Source organism: Acyrthosiphon pisum, chromosome A1 (genome assembly GCF_005508785.2).
Source record: "Acyrthosiphon pisum isolate AL4f chromosome A1, pea_aphid_22Mar2018_4r6ur, whole genome shotgun sequence".
Taxonomy (NCBI): Eukaryota; Metazoa; Arthropoda; class Insecta; order Hemiptera; family Aphididae; genus Acyrthosiphon; species Acyrthosiphon pisum.
This window is the reverse complement of record NC_042494.1, coordinates 115,691,056-115,709,815: the sequence shown is the minus strand read 5'-3', so window position 1 is coordinate 115,709,815 and position 18,760 is coordinate 115,691,056. Positions and strand designations below refer to the sequence as shown.

Genomic DNA, 18,760 nt, shown 5'->3' with positions numbered 1-18,760 from the left:
ATTAGATAACTCTAAGGATATCAGACGTCTTAAGCGTCTGAAACCATACGACTTAGTTTAAGATTTTAGATTAAGGCAGGAGGCACTTCATAGAAAGTGACTCCATTAACGTGTAATATATATACAATTTATATCTAGTATGTAAAATATGTATAATTGTCAAATATAAAGACCTTTGTTTGGGTCGTTTAAATAATATAAAGCCCCAGGGCACTTAAAAAAAAAAAATATTGCTTTTCATAAGAAAAATACGAGCACTAGCCGTCATTTTTCATAGATTTTTTCCTTATATCGTCGGTTTCATAAATTATTAAACAAAATTAATGTTACTACCAATGTTATATTGTATTATTGAGTGTTCATATTTTACTTTAACAAATTATAACCATAAAAAAGGTGGGCAAGTGGGTGTCACTCTGCTGTACAATAGTACAGTAGGTTAGAATAGGTACTAGCTGGTTACAATTGGATCACTGTAATGGCGACGATGTTAAATTTTAATTCAATGATATAATATCATAAATCATTGTATAAGAAAAACGATTCTGAGCGATGACTGACCGTCAGCCAAGAAGGGTACGAAATAAAACATAGTGTACCTAAATATTTTTATTATTTATTTAATGGGTACTAGATTAGTTAATCATATCACATCATATCAAAAAAAAAAAAAACGATCAATAATTAAAAGTTCTAATATACAATATTATTAGAGCATTATTTATTCAATACCTATCTATGTATATTTTTAAATTCGTTTGTTGATTATTCTAACCATAACAGTTGGTCGATTAGAATGCTTACAATGTTACTTTACCACAGTATACTATTTTTATTATACTACAGGCTTCAGGCCCTGTTGTTGTATTGTTTATAATAGGGAGGTCCAAACCACGGCCTTTTAAGTCTTTTTTTTCGCGCCCCTACCTTAGAAGACATATTATGTAGAAAATATATTAAAAAATCAACAATAAGATGGTTGTGATACACTGAGACGGCGGCACTACGGCAGTCGGTCATATCACCGACCAATAATAATAATAATAATAATAACAAATTATATTAAATATAACCTGTATATAACCTGTAATATGATAACATGATCATATTGTTTGTTATAAAATAAAATATGAATTATTTTTTTTTCAATTATTTGGTCGCATTGTAAAAATAATAATTTATATTAGATACGGGGTAACACTATGAGGGTATACTATATACTATGTTAGATACTTTTAATTTAACATTTTTTTAAATTATTATTTAGTAATTTATTTGTACAATATTTATAACATCTAAGTGTTAATTATTATATGTTTTTATTTTATTTAAGTAAAGTAACTAAGTTAGTACTGAATTATATAGTAAATATTATTTTCATATATTTTTAATTTAAATGACCAATTATGTCTATTATCTAGTGCAATTGGTCTATCAACCCTGAAATAACCAAGAGCAATAATTTGTCTATCAATCCTAAAAATAACAGAATGCCACTGTTCTATTATCCTGAAAATAACCGAGTGGAATATTGGTACTCATATATGAAAAGGTCATTATATTATAAGCGCAATCGGTAAACGTAAACTCCTGTATTAAGAACCGTGATCAAGTCCAACTTGGAATTAATTACTCCTACAAGTCCTACTCAATAGTAAAATAAATGTTCAAAATTCTACTCAAATTTGAAACTTATTAAAATAGACAATAAATTGAAATTGTGAATCATGCAGCACATACCTCATAAACAGCTCCTAAGGGCATGACTAAACATGCTACCATTAAATCGGCGACCGCTAACGAAACAATGAGATAGTTGGCCACGTTTTGTAAATTCCTCTCCAACAAAATTGCTGCAATCACCAACGCGTTACCTGCAAATATTATAACTGTGTAATTTTAATTTATTTCACATACAAGATATAAAGAACAATGCTGGTAGTTTTGGAATTTTATGATGTTTAACAATAGATATAATATTATAAATAATTTATTGCATTGCGTTTATGAATTCCATCTCATATTTTACCGTTTTTAAACCTTTAGGTAAAAACAAAATAATAATAATAATAATGATTATTATTTTTTTAATAACAAACATAATGGCACAGGATTATTCATGGAAATTAATTTTTCTCCTCGTGGTTAAATGTGTTACCTGTTTATAAGCCTAATATAGTAATATAAAGACAGAAAGTTGTATAATATTATATTTATAAAAATATTAATTTACTACGAGATATTTTAGCAGGTTTATACTTCCAGAAAATTCAAATTTCAAAATAATTGTAGTTTGTTCGTTAGTAATTTAAGTTAATTTTAAATTGTTTACAAAATATTAATTTTATTTAAAAATAAAAACATTCAGAAACGAAACGGATCGTCACTTTATATACATTTAAATTTAACCCTCGAGAAAAACAAATAATTATTCGATTCTGGAACGAGTGAATAATTAATTTAAATGTGAGTTAATATATTGTTATATTGGGCATTGAGTACACGAATTTAATTAAAGATTTTGGCAATGTTTCAAACTATTGAATGAAAACAAAAATAGTCTTACTACCACTAGTAAATTAAAAAAAACCAATTAAATTTATTTGTTTATTACAATTAATGCCTTGTATTTCTTGATAACAACAATTATAGTAATAAAAAATATAAATATTTATGTAAAGTTCTCATGGAAAATAAATACTATAGATAACCTGCAGAGTATGTAGATTTGTTTGTCGACAATTAAATCTTATTTTACGATACTTATATCGTGGTATTGGGCATTGGCAATAGGTAATTAAGCTACCTGCAAAATTAAGCTACCTACTAAATGGTAGTATAAATTGCAGGTAGTCGTAGAACGATTTAACATCCGATCAATGCACTATTATGATAATAAGCAATACGACAATCCCATGAGCCTCGGATATTTGATAATACCTATAAGCACACAAATTACAATAATATATTTTACCGTGCGTAGATATTTTAGCACACTGCAGTGGCCTGAGCATACATTTATTCGAATACCTACTTATACATTTCAATCGGATGTGATTTGTACTTATTTCCCCCATATAAACATCCTTTGACAATAATAAATTGTATAATAATGTAATTTCACATTGTCGAGTCTCTAAAAAATAACATTTATTTTACATAATGTTTACATTTTGTTTTTAAATCGAATGAAAATCGCATTATCGACGTTTATTTTTATCCATAAGCTCTTTTATTGTCTATACTGCCTCTTGCGTCTGGTTAATCTTAACGTTTGTATTATTTCCATTTTATTTAGCCATTGCCACTTTCGCGTCGATCTGAAAATAGTTTTTTCATTTTTGGCCAGTTGCTTAGCATACAAATTATCTCTCACAAATTGAAACAAAATGAAGAAAATATATAAATATTATACTACAATGTTGAGGAAGTGGTATAAAACATTAAACCACTTAAAATTTTATGTTTTACGTCATTGCACAGTATCTCATTCAGAAAGACGTACAGTTTGTACATTGAACAGAACTATTAGAAACTATTAAATATAAGTTAAAAAGGTCAAATTATAACTATTTTATTTCATTTAATTAATTTTATTATTCTACTTTATTTATTTTCATAGTTTCTTCTAACAAATATATAATTTATGTTGTATTTATGAGAGTTAGCGTACCTACCTAATATTCAAAAGATATTGAATAATAAGGCCAATGAACTGAAGAGATGTGCGATAGTAATATACTCATAATAGACTTAAATTTATGGAAGTATGATCCATTATATTCATTTCTTAATTAATTTTTGCATTTTAATTACATATACAATTTCCCTTATAATTACATTGTTTATTAACTAAAATAATAAATAACTAAAGTGTAAAATATGATTATGTATATATTATATTTTCTTCAAACGTTATAAATATTAAAACTCACTTAAGCCAATTTTATCAGATAGGCAAAGTTACTAGTACAAACAAAAAGTGTACCTACATATTTTTTTGTTGACGATTCAAAATGGTAAAAATATTACGTAGGCTAGTTATCAAGTTTATAAATGTTTGTAATAAATATAATAAATTAAAGGAAAAGTGACAATTAACTACCAATATATAATAATAATAATTTCAATGTAGTGTATATATAGACAATTATAATTTTTCATAATAACTATTATAATCAAAAAAAAAGTTAATCAAAATGAAACAATTTATATTTCTGTTTGATATAATATAATATACGCTTATAAACAATAGCACTTTAAAATCGTTATTATTTTTAGTAAATAATAAATATAGTTGTAATATTAAGCTGTTTTCTCTGTGGAACAAAAACTATATTATACACTTTTGTTGTAAATTGACAATTTCCGTATTGTAGTATTCTATTGTCACTATACTGACAGTACTTGTGTTAGTAAAAAGTTAAAAAGTACATGTGATGTTAAAGTAACCATGGGCACATTATAAACATTACGGAAAGGATCTCATCCAATTGTGGCTATTATAATATTATACGTGAAACGGCGAAAGCATATTTAACTATACATAGTTAGTAGATCCAAAACGGTCATTGTGTTGTTAAATGCCGTATTTTAGATAAACCACCGACAACAGCAAAATATGAAAGTCTCTTATTTACTAAAATATCATCTTCTGCGTTTCATTTTGTCAGTAGTATACAACAAAACCCGTGCTAACATCCCGCTATGATCTTATATACAACCATTACATTTTTATATTCTTTTATCTTTTTGTTTATTAAAAATATGTTACATATATTATAAATGTATATATAAATATTACGAACCTATATAATACTTCCCTATAATGAGTACTCTGCCTGTACGGTTGTAAGCAATGTTGGAAAAAACCAATTGTATAATTTATCCAACAGAGGAATTCATATTTGAGAAAATTCCTCATGGAAATATATGCGATGATGGTAAGAAAAAAAAAATATAAATATATTCTGTAATATGATCGTTATCTGAATAATATGTTTGAAGTATTTAGTAATATAATTTATAAAGGAAGAAATAATTAGACATTTTTAATGTTTCCAATATTATATAAACTTGTATAAACTTATATAAACTGTTCCATCAATTTTAATAAATATTTGTTCAAATTTTTAGAATACTGATATCCAAATATTTTGTGAAACGGTCGGATACTAAATATATTTCGTAATAATTAAAAAATATCTTATAGTTTAATATTCTGATGTAAATTCGTGAAATTATAATCATTATTATCAATTTTTATTATTTTTAAATTTAATTTGTATATTTTATACCATCCTAAAAACTTGTGCGGTTGATGAAGAGAAAAATTCACAATAGGTTATTGAATATTATGAATGTACCCAAGTATATTATGTTAGTTTATATTTTAAAATAATATGGAATCGTTTTTTTTTGTTAATGTAAATTAAGAAACATAGATTTAAGCGTATTTATATTTATATACGTCGGATATAAGTTCACATAAAAATATAAAATTACAACTATCTCATTATGGAATAGTCTTCATATTTTAACTTAAATAATTTTAAACAATTATTTGATTGCTATTATAATTATCCACTATATTATTATGTATCTAGTTATTACTGATGGGCGGTTAAAAAAATATTATTTATGTAGACATTTCCAGCATAATATCTATACTATATAGTATATATATTAGTGTATATATATTTTGTTTTTAAATTGAATTTTGAATTTATCTATGAACCAATAATTTTATGCAAACAATATTTAGTCATCAATAGTAAAAATATGTTTTTTCTGATACACATATCCCATTTTTAAATGAGTTACCTATTTGTGTTTTTATGGACTCTAAAGTCTAAACGTGGTCATATAGAATTTTTTTTAGAAAGCAGTTTTTAAATAACTTATGAATGGAAACGTTTTTATGTTATTTTCATTCCTTTAGATCTTCTTTTGCTATTACCTACGCTAGTAACTATTACGCTTCAAAACGCTTGCAACGCTGTTGATTTCATTACACAAGCGGTTTATGCCGTTAGTCTGGTGTTTTTTTACCTTGTGTGCGTGGTTTTAAAATCAGGTAACTAAAAATACATATACGTTTATGTGAGTTGAAATGTCATATAAAAAAAATAAAAAACCATCACGGTCCAAAAAAAAGATATTTTTTAAATATGAAAGCACATCAGTATACGTACCAGTGCACTTATGGTACAGTTTTAGTAGTAGTTTTTGTTTATAAAAATACCGGAAACAGTTCGTTTGTGATGTACAAATTAAAAAAAAATAATGCAAAGCACAAACGAAATTTTAAATTTATCGTTCAATTATTTGATTGACGTAATCGGCGTGTAAGTGCTGAAGAGCAGGTTGCATTAAAACGTAACGAAAAAGGTAGAAAATAAAATCAGCCACCTATACCTACTGTAAAAATACGAAATTAAAAAATAAACAAATAACTGAGTTTTAATATTCTAATGAATGTTTTGTTGAAATACAGATAGTGCCAACCTGATCAGAATAATTACGACTGAATCGATTTATTCGATGTAATATGAAAAACAAAACAATGCAATCTCCTAACAAAAGAATAATACGTGGGATGTGATGACGGGTAATCGTTACCTAGATCGATAATTGGTTGTATATGGTAAAAAATGCTTATGATGAAAAATAAAATGGTTTTGCAGGCCATTGTTGTCCGTGGGCTGGCAGATAATACCGCGGCCGCTGGTGTGTTGTTTTAAATCGATTATCACGAAACAGAATTTTTTGAACTTAAAGACATTTAATATTAACATTTTTTATAAATATTCATGTACCTTCTCTCGTACAAAAATATTATAATGACTGTAAAATGGAAATTCAACAGTCACGAAAATAATATATATGTTACAGCTAAAGTGTTGAATTCCATTATTCTATGAAATAATTAGGTAGTTCATGAATTACCTACGAATGTTAGTTAAAGTATGAAATAATCAGAGGCGGACTTACCATTTTTCCGCCCCTAGGCATTACAACACTAGCGCCCCGTGCATTGGCATGCTCCCACGGGGGGGGGGGGGGGAGTAATGTTCCATGAACTAAAACAATACTATAAAAATTGTATTTAGGTATTTTTATATTTATACATACCAACTAAACAAATAAATATTAATACAATTTTGCATAAGTACATACTGTACATTTATACACTTGTACAATAATTAAATCATTTCGCGCCTTGATTTATCTGAGCACTCTAGTCTCTATAATCGTAATCGATTAGCAAATTTCTGAGCAGTATGCAGTACGCACTATTAGTACAAGAGACGGGCGACAGTGCCAGCGTCGCGCGTCGTCGCAATATTTATTATTATTAATTACTTTATCAAGACACCCGATTTCTAGAATTAATTCCAGTCATAGATAATAATAATCTTTATTATCTATGATTCCAGTATTCTAATATTGTGGTGCCGGGTGCGGGGTAAGAAGGGTCATTCCACTAAGCACTGTGCGTCGTGCGAGCTGTCCCCCAGCTAGCTAGTAGAGCGGCTATATACAATGTAGTAATGTACTCGGCGGCCCGAGGCAGAATATTTGACCGCCTTGGCCGGCGTTTTGCGCATGCGCCATTCACAATATTGTACGTGTTTACGCCGCACACCCGTATACCATCTCCCATGCATTAACATAGGCAACGCCGGCAACTGCCTCGTCCAGTGTCGATGACGACCCTCTAGCGGTGGCGGCGCGCGCTGGTCGCAGGATTAAGCTCAAACGGCAAGGTTATTATAGCTTATAAATTAAAACGTTACTGCGACGGGGCTACGAGAGCCATTCTCCTTTTTCATGCAAGTTGTATAGGTACAAAAAAAATTAATATCAAATATAAATTTAGGTAAATATAATAAATTATGAAATTATGAAAAACTAAAAAGTAAAAATTAACTAAAAAATTGCGCCCCCAAAAATATTGCGCCCAAGGCCAGTGCCTTGGTGGCCTATGGGTAAATCCACCCCTGGAAATAATACATGAAAATTGTATTTTAACTAGTTATTTCATAGAATATCTAGTTATTCTATACAATTTCAGTTTGATATCCGTTAAAGTATAAAATACATTGCAATTTAAAATATATATTAAAATATTTTATTTTACTGAATTATGAATTAATTATAGTTATATTATTTATTTATTTGTGCATGTAAGGCCAATATGGCATTTAGAGTTGCACAATACCTCATTTTTTCTACAAACACATCGCTTTGTGTCACACTTTTTGGTACAAGTGCACTTAAAAAAACCGTGACTAGTTCCCAGTGACTGTGCAGTTGCCGCAGATCTTAATGTAATACTTTCATTTGGAACAGTTTCTAGGGCTAACAAATTTTCTGAACATACTGTGAACTGGGATCGAGAGTATAGTTGTTTTAGGGCCCGTAGGCCGTATTACAATAGTTGAACTCTGGTTAAACCACCGAATTCGGCCGATAAAATCAGTGGTTTAAGCGTAATCGAGGTTTAAACTATGATTGTAAAACGGGCCCTTAACACTCCTGTAATTATAATTTGTAGATTAGGTATCAAATAAATAAAATTATTTATCATGATATTTTGTTATTTATAATTTTACACATTAACGAAGTGATGCCAGGGAATGTATAAAATAACTAGTTAAAGTATAAATTATATGCATCACCTACAAGCTTTAGTTATTTTATACATTACCTAGTTATTTCATAAACTAACTGATTCAACACTTTAACTGTACCATATATATATTATATGAAAATTATTTCCGCGCTTGACAGGTATACCTTACAACATAATATAATACTTTAATAAATATAAATATTAGTTTTAAATAGTTGAATCTAGTTTAGGTACCACTAGAATGAAAATATTCATACATATTATTGTATGCCGTACCTACCTACGCACGTTTCAGAAATTCAATTTTCAAAACCATCAGAATTTATGAGTGAAACTCGGGTTCGAAGTACCTACTTATCTAACGTTCATTTTAAGTTCATCTTTATAATACCATTATCACATATCAAAATAACCCGTATAATATTGCACCCGTCCATTTGTCTAATACAATTTATTTCGAGAGAACGTTGTACATGACTCGTAATAATTTGAGTTTATAACAACCCAATGTGTGCGAACCAACATCACTCGGTGCATGTTTACATAATATAAAAGGGCAATTTTTTTTATCACGTGTAGTGGACTTATAGTTTATGTGCAGATATATAACATTTTACTGTTTTATATAGCATAAAGAGTGTGTAATTTTAATCTCTATAAATTTGTCGATTTTCGTTATAATTAGCATATAAAATATCCTTAGCGTTATATTTAACAAGAAAAAAAAAATCTGTTTGAAAAATTATATATAAAACCACTCTGCGTGCAAAATATTTTGTATTATGATAACTTGAGGTCGTACAGTCGTACCAACATGCAGTCAACAATAGTAATTTACTCACCACAAATGGTCGTCAGAATCATCGCACCCAGTATTATGCCGATGGAGATGACGAATATGTAGTTGGTGAGGTCTTCTACCTCGGCACCAAGCGTGTGATTGTACGAACCGTTCAGGAACGGTTCCACGCCTGCCGTCGCGTTGGCCAGGACGGCGGCCGCTGACGAACTGTTCTCGGTGCCATAGTAGTAGCCGCCGGCGCCGGAACCGCTGTCACCGATGGCCACCGACCGGACGGGACGCCGGAAGTAGTCGCCAAATCGGTCGCCGGTGGCAGACAACTGGCCGGACGCCGCTGTGGCCGGGTAATATTCAGCGGCACCGTCGCCGCCACTGCTGCCGCCACTGCCGCCACTGTCACCGCCGCCACTTACGACGTCACCACCGCAGTAGAACGTTATCGCGTCGGCCGCCACCCGCAGCACACAGCCCTGGCGTCTACTGCCGGTGGCCGCAAGTGCTCCGAGCAGGGCCATATGATACTCGTCGCTGGCTTGTGGATCGGCCGCCGGATCAAAATTCGTCGAAGCCCGTCTGAAAAAATTATAAGACCAACGATTCAGTATCAATATGACCATGACCGAGTTAATGTGAGGGGGGCGCAACGGTGTAGTATCTGCACCACTAGCTGTAGTGATTTTAACCCTGGGTGACAAATCGTCTTCACCAGTCAGAGAAAAAATTATGTTTTTTTATTTTGTATTATTATTGATTTAAAGGCTTTATTACATACATAGTTTTGTCATTTTAGCCATTTTAGGTATATTTGTATCTACTCAAAATAGTAATGAACGCGGAATAGTTTAAGAAATATATGGACCTGAACAATGAATATAATATAACGACTAGTAAAGATCGCACGTGTTTCAAACAAGCTATAATAATATACAGTTGTAGGATCTCTAAAATTAAAACCACATCGACGTGACACCCTGTTACCTACAAAGCAGGATAGGCAAGGTAAGTTAAACAGTTAATAGTCCATTTTTCAGTAAGACATAATAATATTTATTATCTATTTATTATTATTCATAATTTATTGTCGAGAGTTCGGGGTATTTAAATATTTTTGGTCATAAATAGCAGAACAGGTTTTTAATAATATTTTGTTATACCTAGTTTATCAAGTTATTACTTTTTATACATAATATGGTTAACTCTGATAAATAATAATTAAAGTTGAAACAAACATAGTGGTGATACAAATCGTTATTCTTATTTTACAACAAAAATCTAGAAAAATACAAATTTGTGAATTTAGAAACTTGAAAAATAAATTTGTCCCATTGGCCATATTAGCCATATTTAAATATTGCTTTGATTGGTGAACCATGAATAATGTAGGTATAATTTTAAATAAAAATAATGAAATAAATTCACGAAATGTTTTTATTTAGGTAAGCATAATATTATAATTTATTGTTGGTGGACAAACAGAACAATATATAGGTATATCATGAAAGGCGAGGTTGAAAATAGAAAGAGGCCAAGAGCCATATTAATATTATTTTGATTAACCTAGTGTATAACCCCAAAAATATAAATTAATCAGTAGAATTTAAAACAACTGTATTTTAACATGCTTTTAAACATTAATATAATAATATTTTGCAGGACATATTATGTGACCGATTTATATTAAATTTAATAAATTGTTGGACAGTTTCAAATTAATCAGTTGTTGAAGATTAGCATTTCAATCTCAACTTCCATTAAAAATTACCCAGTTATGCAATGGATGAAATACTATAAGAAACTAAATGAGTATTTGTTGTGGTTCGTTTGTCAAAACTCGCTTTTACTGAAATAATTCCATTATACGAACTACAAAAGATTGAAATAATAAATTGAGTTTTCATTAAAAATGGCAAAAGACTGATCGTAAACAAATCTGGTTTCTACAAAATACTCATTGTTACAATATCATATTTAACTTTTTAATTTTTATTTCGATCACTGTCAGTCAAAGCTAATAATTTACCCGTAAATTGATTGTATACCATTTTATAAAACATCTTATTCAACTACCTGGAACTGATCAAATTTGAATTTAAACAAATAGTTTTTCCTGGGCACCTTTTTAACAATACAACAATCGGACATTATAATAAGTAATATAATTTTAATATCAATTATTCTATTAGCTCTCTACAGAAATCAGCGTTTAAATATCTAAAACATTTTTTTGTGAATATTGTAGGTATTTTTAATTTATTCAGTAAGTATTAAGTTATTTTGTTTTTATCGACAAAACGTTACAATAGGTATTATGTACGAACAATATCGACTAGACCTACTGCGCCATTGCAATTATGCGGCGTGGAAGTAATTAATCTTGATTGTTTTGTTGTGTGTGGGTTTGAGTGATTTAATTATGCCCCATGAAATCGTTTCTAAAACGTTCCGAGTTTGGTTTGATATGAGAATATGATTAGCTAAAGCCTACACAACAGTAATTCATAATATTAAAATTAACTTCATTATAATATATTAAAACGTACAACGTATTCCATAGTATTATAGGTATATACATTAAACGGAATACGGCCACAACTATGCCTATGTATAATATGATGCAATGTTTAAAAAAAAAAAACGTCATCAAATAAATTAACCATACTATCGATTGAATAAACTAATTGTTATTGCATTGACCTTTATAATTAAATCATCAAAGTTTGATGGATACAATGTATATTGTATACCACCGGCTAGATATGTCAATACTATACCATGAAATTTAATATATATATATATATGCATAAAATTACGTCCCGTAAAGTGAAATACGCGGAATAAAATTGACGTCAGTATAATGTACTGTTATTATACAGTACATAATAGTATAATATATTTGATAGGTTTATAAATATATTATAATATAATATTATTTGATCAGTATTTTAACAATGCCAATTTATACAGTTAGAGGTCGTGAAATAAGATAGTTGTAATACAAAAAATATTTTATTGATTTATTTATAAACAGCAAATTCTTTATAAACAATTTCAATTAAACTAAATCACTTTTTTTTTATTTTGACTAAAAGAAATACACTTTATTCGAGTTATACAGAATACAGGATCTTCAATTATAATTATGGAATATCTTTTGATTACAAACATTTTATATATTTCTTTAGTCACCAAGGTACTAGGTAGTTAATTATATTATATTTTATACAATATATTATACTATAAGTAATAAGTATAATAGGTACAATTTAAAATCTGTATTAATTGTGAATTTCAAACTTCCAATTACTAGATATAATGTAAACCAAAACCAAAAATATTTCCATGTTATATAATATCTATAAATTATTTTAAAAAATTATAGGTAGTTGAATGTTTACCATTAAGATTATTTTGATTTTGCTTTCCATATTGTGTGAAACTTTAAGTATTTATGCAACTATGAGTAAATGTCAGTGTTTGGCAAGTTCCTTATAAAAAGAAATTCGTTCCGTTCCTTGTTCCTTAAAAAAAAGAATTTGTTCCTTTGTTGTTCCTTTGGAAAATTAACGAGTTCCTTTTTTAGTTCCAAATAAAAAATAAATTCTTATTTAATCATTAATGTTTTTTTTCATATGCATAATTTTTTAATTTTTAATTATAATATATAAGTACAAGTAGGTACATATTACAATTCTATCATGAGATTTTCTTCAAAATAAAATTGTTAGCCAACGTATGTCGATTGTTTTAACGTCGATACTCGATAACGATATATATAATATAGCAATATATATATATAGCAATATATATAATACACATTAAAAAAAATATATCAAAATTTCAATTATTTACATAATTATCTGTGAAAATTATTAGAACCAGAAAGGAACGAACAATTTTGTTATTTTTCCTTGAAAAAAATAACTAGTTCATTTTCTCGTTCTTTTTTTTATAAAAAGGAATTCGTTTTAGGAATCCGTTCCTTTTGGAACTTGTTCCTTCCAAACACTGGTAAATGTAAGTAAAAACCTATTCAATAAGACATACACTATTCTATTTTACAAATTATATTGGTAATTGTTATGTTGTGATATTGTTTTGGCGTTATGTGACGTTATGTGGTACGACTAGGATGTTGCAAGTATAAAATTTGTAACAACGAAAATATTCAAATTTGCTAATTTAAATTATGCTGTTTGTTATGTTATTAGGTACTTACATAATATATTAATTAATTTGGATAGTTTAAACTTCTTAATATTATTTATACTCAGTTCAGCATTACTTTTAGTTTTGAATTCAACAATATTTTGTTGAGCATTAAAAAAAAAACATTTTAATTTACTATTTAAACACTTTTTTGCATTAGAGGATTGAGCTGGCCAATAAAGGACAGAAGAAGGGCCATTGAATATCGACTGTAACGTCAAAAAGTCGGCAACACCAAAAATGTAACCCAAAATACGCCACTGCTTTGTTAAACAATATTAGTTTTAATTTTATTAACGAATTCCAATGCAAAATATTATGTTATTGTACCTATAATCCATTTAAACTATTCCACATAGTGAGTGTTATAGATTTAACCATTTAAGTTCTAAGCACCGGGCGATGGTATAAAATTTTATCATTAACCATTGTTAGCAATTAACTCCTCATAACATCAATATGTAATATGTACCTATAGCTCTTCAGATTTGTATTATAGTTATTATCATTCGTTATACATATTTACTGCAATTATAAATTAAAATATGTTATAAATAATAGTCAAAGTTAGTATAAATAAAAAAATCATAAAATGTAAACTTTTGTAAACTGAAATATGGATGGAATGCAGGGACTGAGTGTTAGATTTTCATCCTATTTAGTTAAAATCAGCAAATAGCAGCGTATTATCAAACTATAGATTATTATAAAGCATATTATCAATTATCTATTAGTCTTTTTGACATGCAAAATAACAATTTTGTCACTACCGTTTTTTTAACCAGTTTAAATTAACTCAGTACCATTTTAAAATATTAAATATTTTCCCTAAAATTATTGAGAAATATTATACCATTTTCGTTAATACGTTAATTAATTTATTATAGATGCCTACTACGAATACATAATATAAAATTGATTCAATATTTTAATATATCTTGGTATGCTGAACAATTTATTCTTTATTTTTAAATATATGATTTTTCAGTACCTAGTTCAAAGGTGTTTAGAATATAATATGTCATATAATATTAAATATGATATTATACACTTATAACTCATAAGAATAATCGTATATGACCATCAAAGGCGCGCTACCGCAATACGCATACCTATAAAACCATACAATTTGTTGTGACATTTAAGAGAACGCTACACTCACATCCGTTGTCTCTGTTTTATAAATATTATACGTATATCATTGCAAATTGTACATTCTGAATAATATATTAACTCTGTTATGTTTAATATTAGAATAAACTGACTTACGATCAAATTTAAAAGTAAGAATATTATCTAGTGATTCTAGTAGGCTTTTTTTTTTTTAATGATTATAGTTTTAAAGCTTTAGTTATGCGCTTTAAATGTTTTACATTGTTTGTATAATGCAAGTGGGCATATATGGTCCTATTCAGATATTTTTTAGAAAAAAATTAATCTTCAGAGTTTCAAGAATAAACACTGACAGATATCTAAAATATAAATTGATTAATTTCAGAATTAAAATAAAAAAGTGTTTTATAAGTGTAGGTATAATAATAATAATTAATAATAATTCATATATAGGTATTAAAATAATTTTGGATTACAATGAATACTTTTTTATAATTTATAGTTTCTAATGAGATTAGACTACATGTCAGATAGAGTTGTTAAAATTATAAAAATTAAAAACCCAAGTTGTAACTTGACAATTGATAACAAAAATTATTAAACTATATGTATATTAAGCACCTACATATAAACGCATAAATCATTAAATGATTATAAGTTATATATGTTGGCATACATAAACATAAATAATTTATTATATATATAGGTACACGATTTTGTACGTTTATAATGATATTCGAATGACCAGAATAGTTAATGGTCCAGTCGACTGAACTGAGATTACCTAAAATCCGAACAATGCGCAACATGTTGCCAATCGATCCTTCAAAATTGTGCGTTCATAAGATGAAAAAAAGGAGAAACCAACCCAAAGATTAATCGAATTGCTAGTGTTACACGAAACTTGCTGAAAACGTAACTTGCCATTTGGTGCCAAAAACGGTTCTGTGTAAAAACAGATAAACTCCTGTGTCCGATACATTGCCGCTTTGGTAATTATTGTTCACCATCTGATCAGATAAAAACTACAAGGCAACATTATAGCCTATAGGTATTTTTGTTGGAGATGAGGATGTGACCATACATTTTCCTTGAAAGGCTGGCCAAATTACACGGATATGACTTATTTCAGATAAGTGGACCGTGAACATCACTCACATGATTTAATGATTAAAATAATAGTTTTTTCTATGGTTGTTCGAAATCATATTGAACTATAATATAATCTTATTATAAGTAGGTCCTAACTTACCACCATACGAATGTAAGTTTTGTTATAAAAACAAGTTTTGATGATATCTGATTGTGTCTTGAATGTTTTGAAATATTATGTTTATTTCCTATATTATATGCCTAATCACATACTTTATGATATTTTTATGAGTTTTTTTTAATGATCCTCAACAATGGTCTTCGAAAGCAACTATAATAGGTATTTTACTAATGTATTTTTATTTTATAACTTTTACTTACATGATTTTTTATTGATTTGGTACTCCCACTCCCTATTTTTTTGTACTTAAACTATGTGTAGCGTTCTTCTGAAGTTCGAATATTACGTGTATAATACACGTTAATAGTGAATTACTTATTTCATGAACATTCTAATGCCGAATAATACGAATGGCATAAATTAATCGAATGCATTTTGATTTGTCGGTATAACTTTAATATAGACCTTAGACTATTTATAGTTGAACATGCATCACTATGAGAGGGGGTAGATAAAGAATAAAAATAGTAATTGTATTCGTATAAACATACAATACTATAATTATAACTAACCGATTAAAAACAAATATTTACCTAATATTTAAATTTAAATAAGAAAACTATGTTTGGCTTGACATGATATGAAAATGTACCTAAAATTTCCTGCGATTATTATAAATAAATATTTTTATATACACCTATGTGAAGTGTATATAACTAATTTCAATCGAACAGTTTAGATAAATATGTTTATTATTCTGGTAGCTTAACATTAGTTACCTATCGAATATAAAACTGAGTACCTACCAAAAGCTGTAGAGTGCTTTAATTGAATAATACGTTATTTATAATGAGCCTATGTAAATATTAATCCACCTTGTAAAAATATGTATTGCGTGTATAATATTATATTATAACTATTTCCTTACCTTACCTTTATATTATAAACTTAAACAAATTTTTTCATATTACGTTATGTCGATATTATACGACATATTACAGTTATTAAATTGCTTGTCAAAAATTGAACATTTATATCCGTCAATATTCTTAGGATGTAATCGTATAATAATGTTTGAAACTTTTAAATTATTTTATCTTATACTCATACATAATACTAAGGTAGAATAAAACCTATAGTTATTGTAAAAAAAAAGTAAATTTTCTGGAGATAGATATTTCATAAAACTATTCCATATTATAATATCATATAATAATAATAATAATAACCATAATAAATATAATTTTACTAATTAAATGGATGCACTATGCACATTACTATAGATTAGTGGAAATAGTGGAATTAATTTAGGTACCTAATGATAGAATGATATTACATAAACATATATATCAATCACTTAGCTAACTCATATAAAACTATAATCAATATTAATGCTAGTATAAAAAGGTTAGATGAAATATTTACATATTATATACATTAATTAAACATTTTCACTGCAATGACGACCAAATTTGAAAACTGCTCTACTGCGACAGGTAACTTACATCCTAGGTAATATTTTATTTAAATACTACACACAATTATATCGTTTAATGGTTACTTGAGTTATATTTAATTCTAAAGTTAAAAATTCAATTTCAAGACAGGAGGTACTAATTTGAAATAACATCTACCTATTATATAAAATTTGGTTTAAAGTAAGAAAAAATAATATAATATACCTAGTCTCGAGTATCATAAAATATTGCGCGGATCGTTTGAATTGCTATTTGCTTTACAATGTTGCATGGTTTTCCGGAGACGGTGGAAGGTGCAAAAAAGCAATTACTCGGCTACGTCCTGGTTTTATTGCCTGGCGAAAATTTAAATATTATGAATGCATTAGAGAAATTTAAATATGATAACCAGAGGCGGACTTCAGGTGATGAGACCCCTATGTTTACACCTAACTGAACCCAATGGAATTACGACCAACAGGCACGCCAATGTCCAGCTTTAAACATTTATTTATGCAAACTCACCTCTCATCCAATATCATACACACGCACACAACTACAAGGTCAGGAAAAAAATAGGATAAAGGGCTGTTTTAAAAATTAAGTAGTTTTAATATATGCAAAGTGTAAGAGTTATAAAAGGTTATAAAAACATTATAAATGTATAAAAAGAATTTCTTTTGCATGTTGTATACATAAAATTGGTGTTATGAAGTTTTTTTATAGCATATATCCTATTACTTTGACAGATTGACTATAAACTTCTTTTTTTTCGTACAAAATGTATAATACATATCAAAATTAATAAAACATTTTAGTGTGCATATAATTTTATACAAAGTATTATAATTTAGTATTTAGGATTTACAGGAGATGACACACTGTGGTTATTAAAATAAAAATATAATGTGTTTAAGTTATAGTGTATAGTAATAATAATGTATTGTACATTTATACTATAATACCATGATGATAGATAGGGTTATTGGGTAGTGAATACAAGTTAACAATGCAATATTATATAGCCAACAATAATCAATTATTGTTTATACCGTTCAAACCAAATCAAATAAAAACAAGTCTTGTTGATAACATAATATTATACCATGAATATATATTATTAATACATTGTTATGACAAAACAATTGTACGAATATAATACTTTTGTTATGTAAGATATTAGAATATTTATTTGAATCTGCGGAATGAAAATTATTACCAAGGAAATCACTTTTATTTTCAATACCTAGTTGTCGATAAATCCATCTGAATATATTGGCAAATTGCCACAAGATTTTTGTACATTAACAATATAATAATCAAACTATCAT

At 28.0% G+C, this 18,760-nt stretch overlaps 1 protein-coding gene across 1 annotated transcript in view; it reads right to left on the bottom strand.

Annotated features, from left to right (window-relative positions):
- Positions 1–1,334: 1,334 nt before the first annotated feature.
- Positions 1,335–18,760, bottom strand: part of LOC100569956 (alpha-1D adrenergic receptor-like) — a 62,484-nt gene continuing 45,058 nt past the window's right edge. Inside the window, exons 2-3 of the mRNA XM_029488096.1 lie at positions 9,481–10,013; positions 1,335–1,874 (exon numbers count right to left, since the gene is read on the bottom strand). Coding sequence (XP_029343956.1) covers positions 1,726–1,874; positions 9,481–9,955 — 624 coding nt within the window. The 5' untranslated portion in view covers positions 9,956–10,013 and the 3' untranslated portion in view covers positions 1,335–1,725. The remainder of the gene's footprint in view (positions 1,875–9,480; positions 10,014–18,760) is intronic.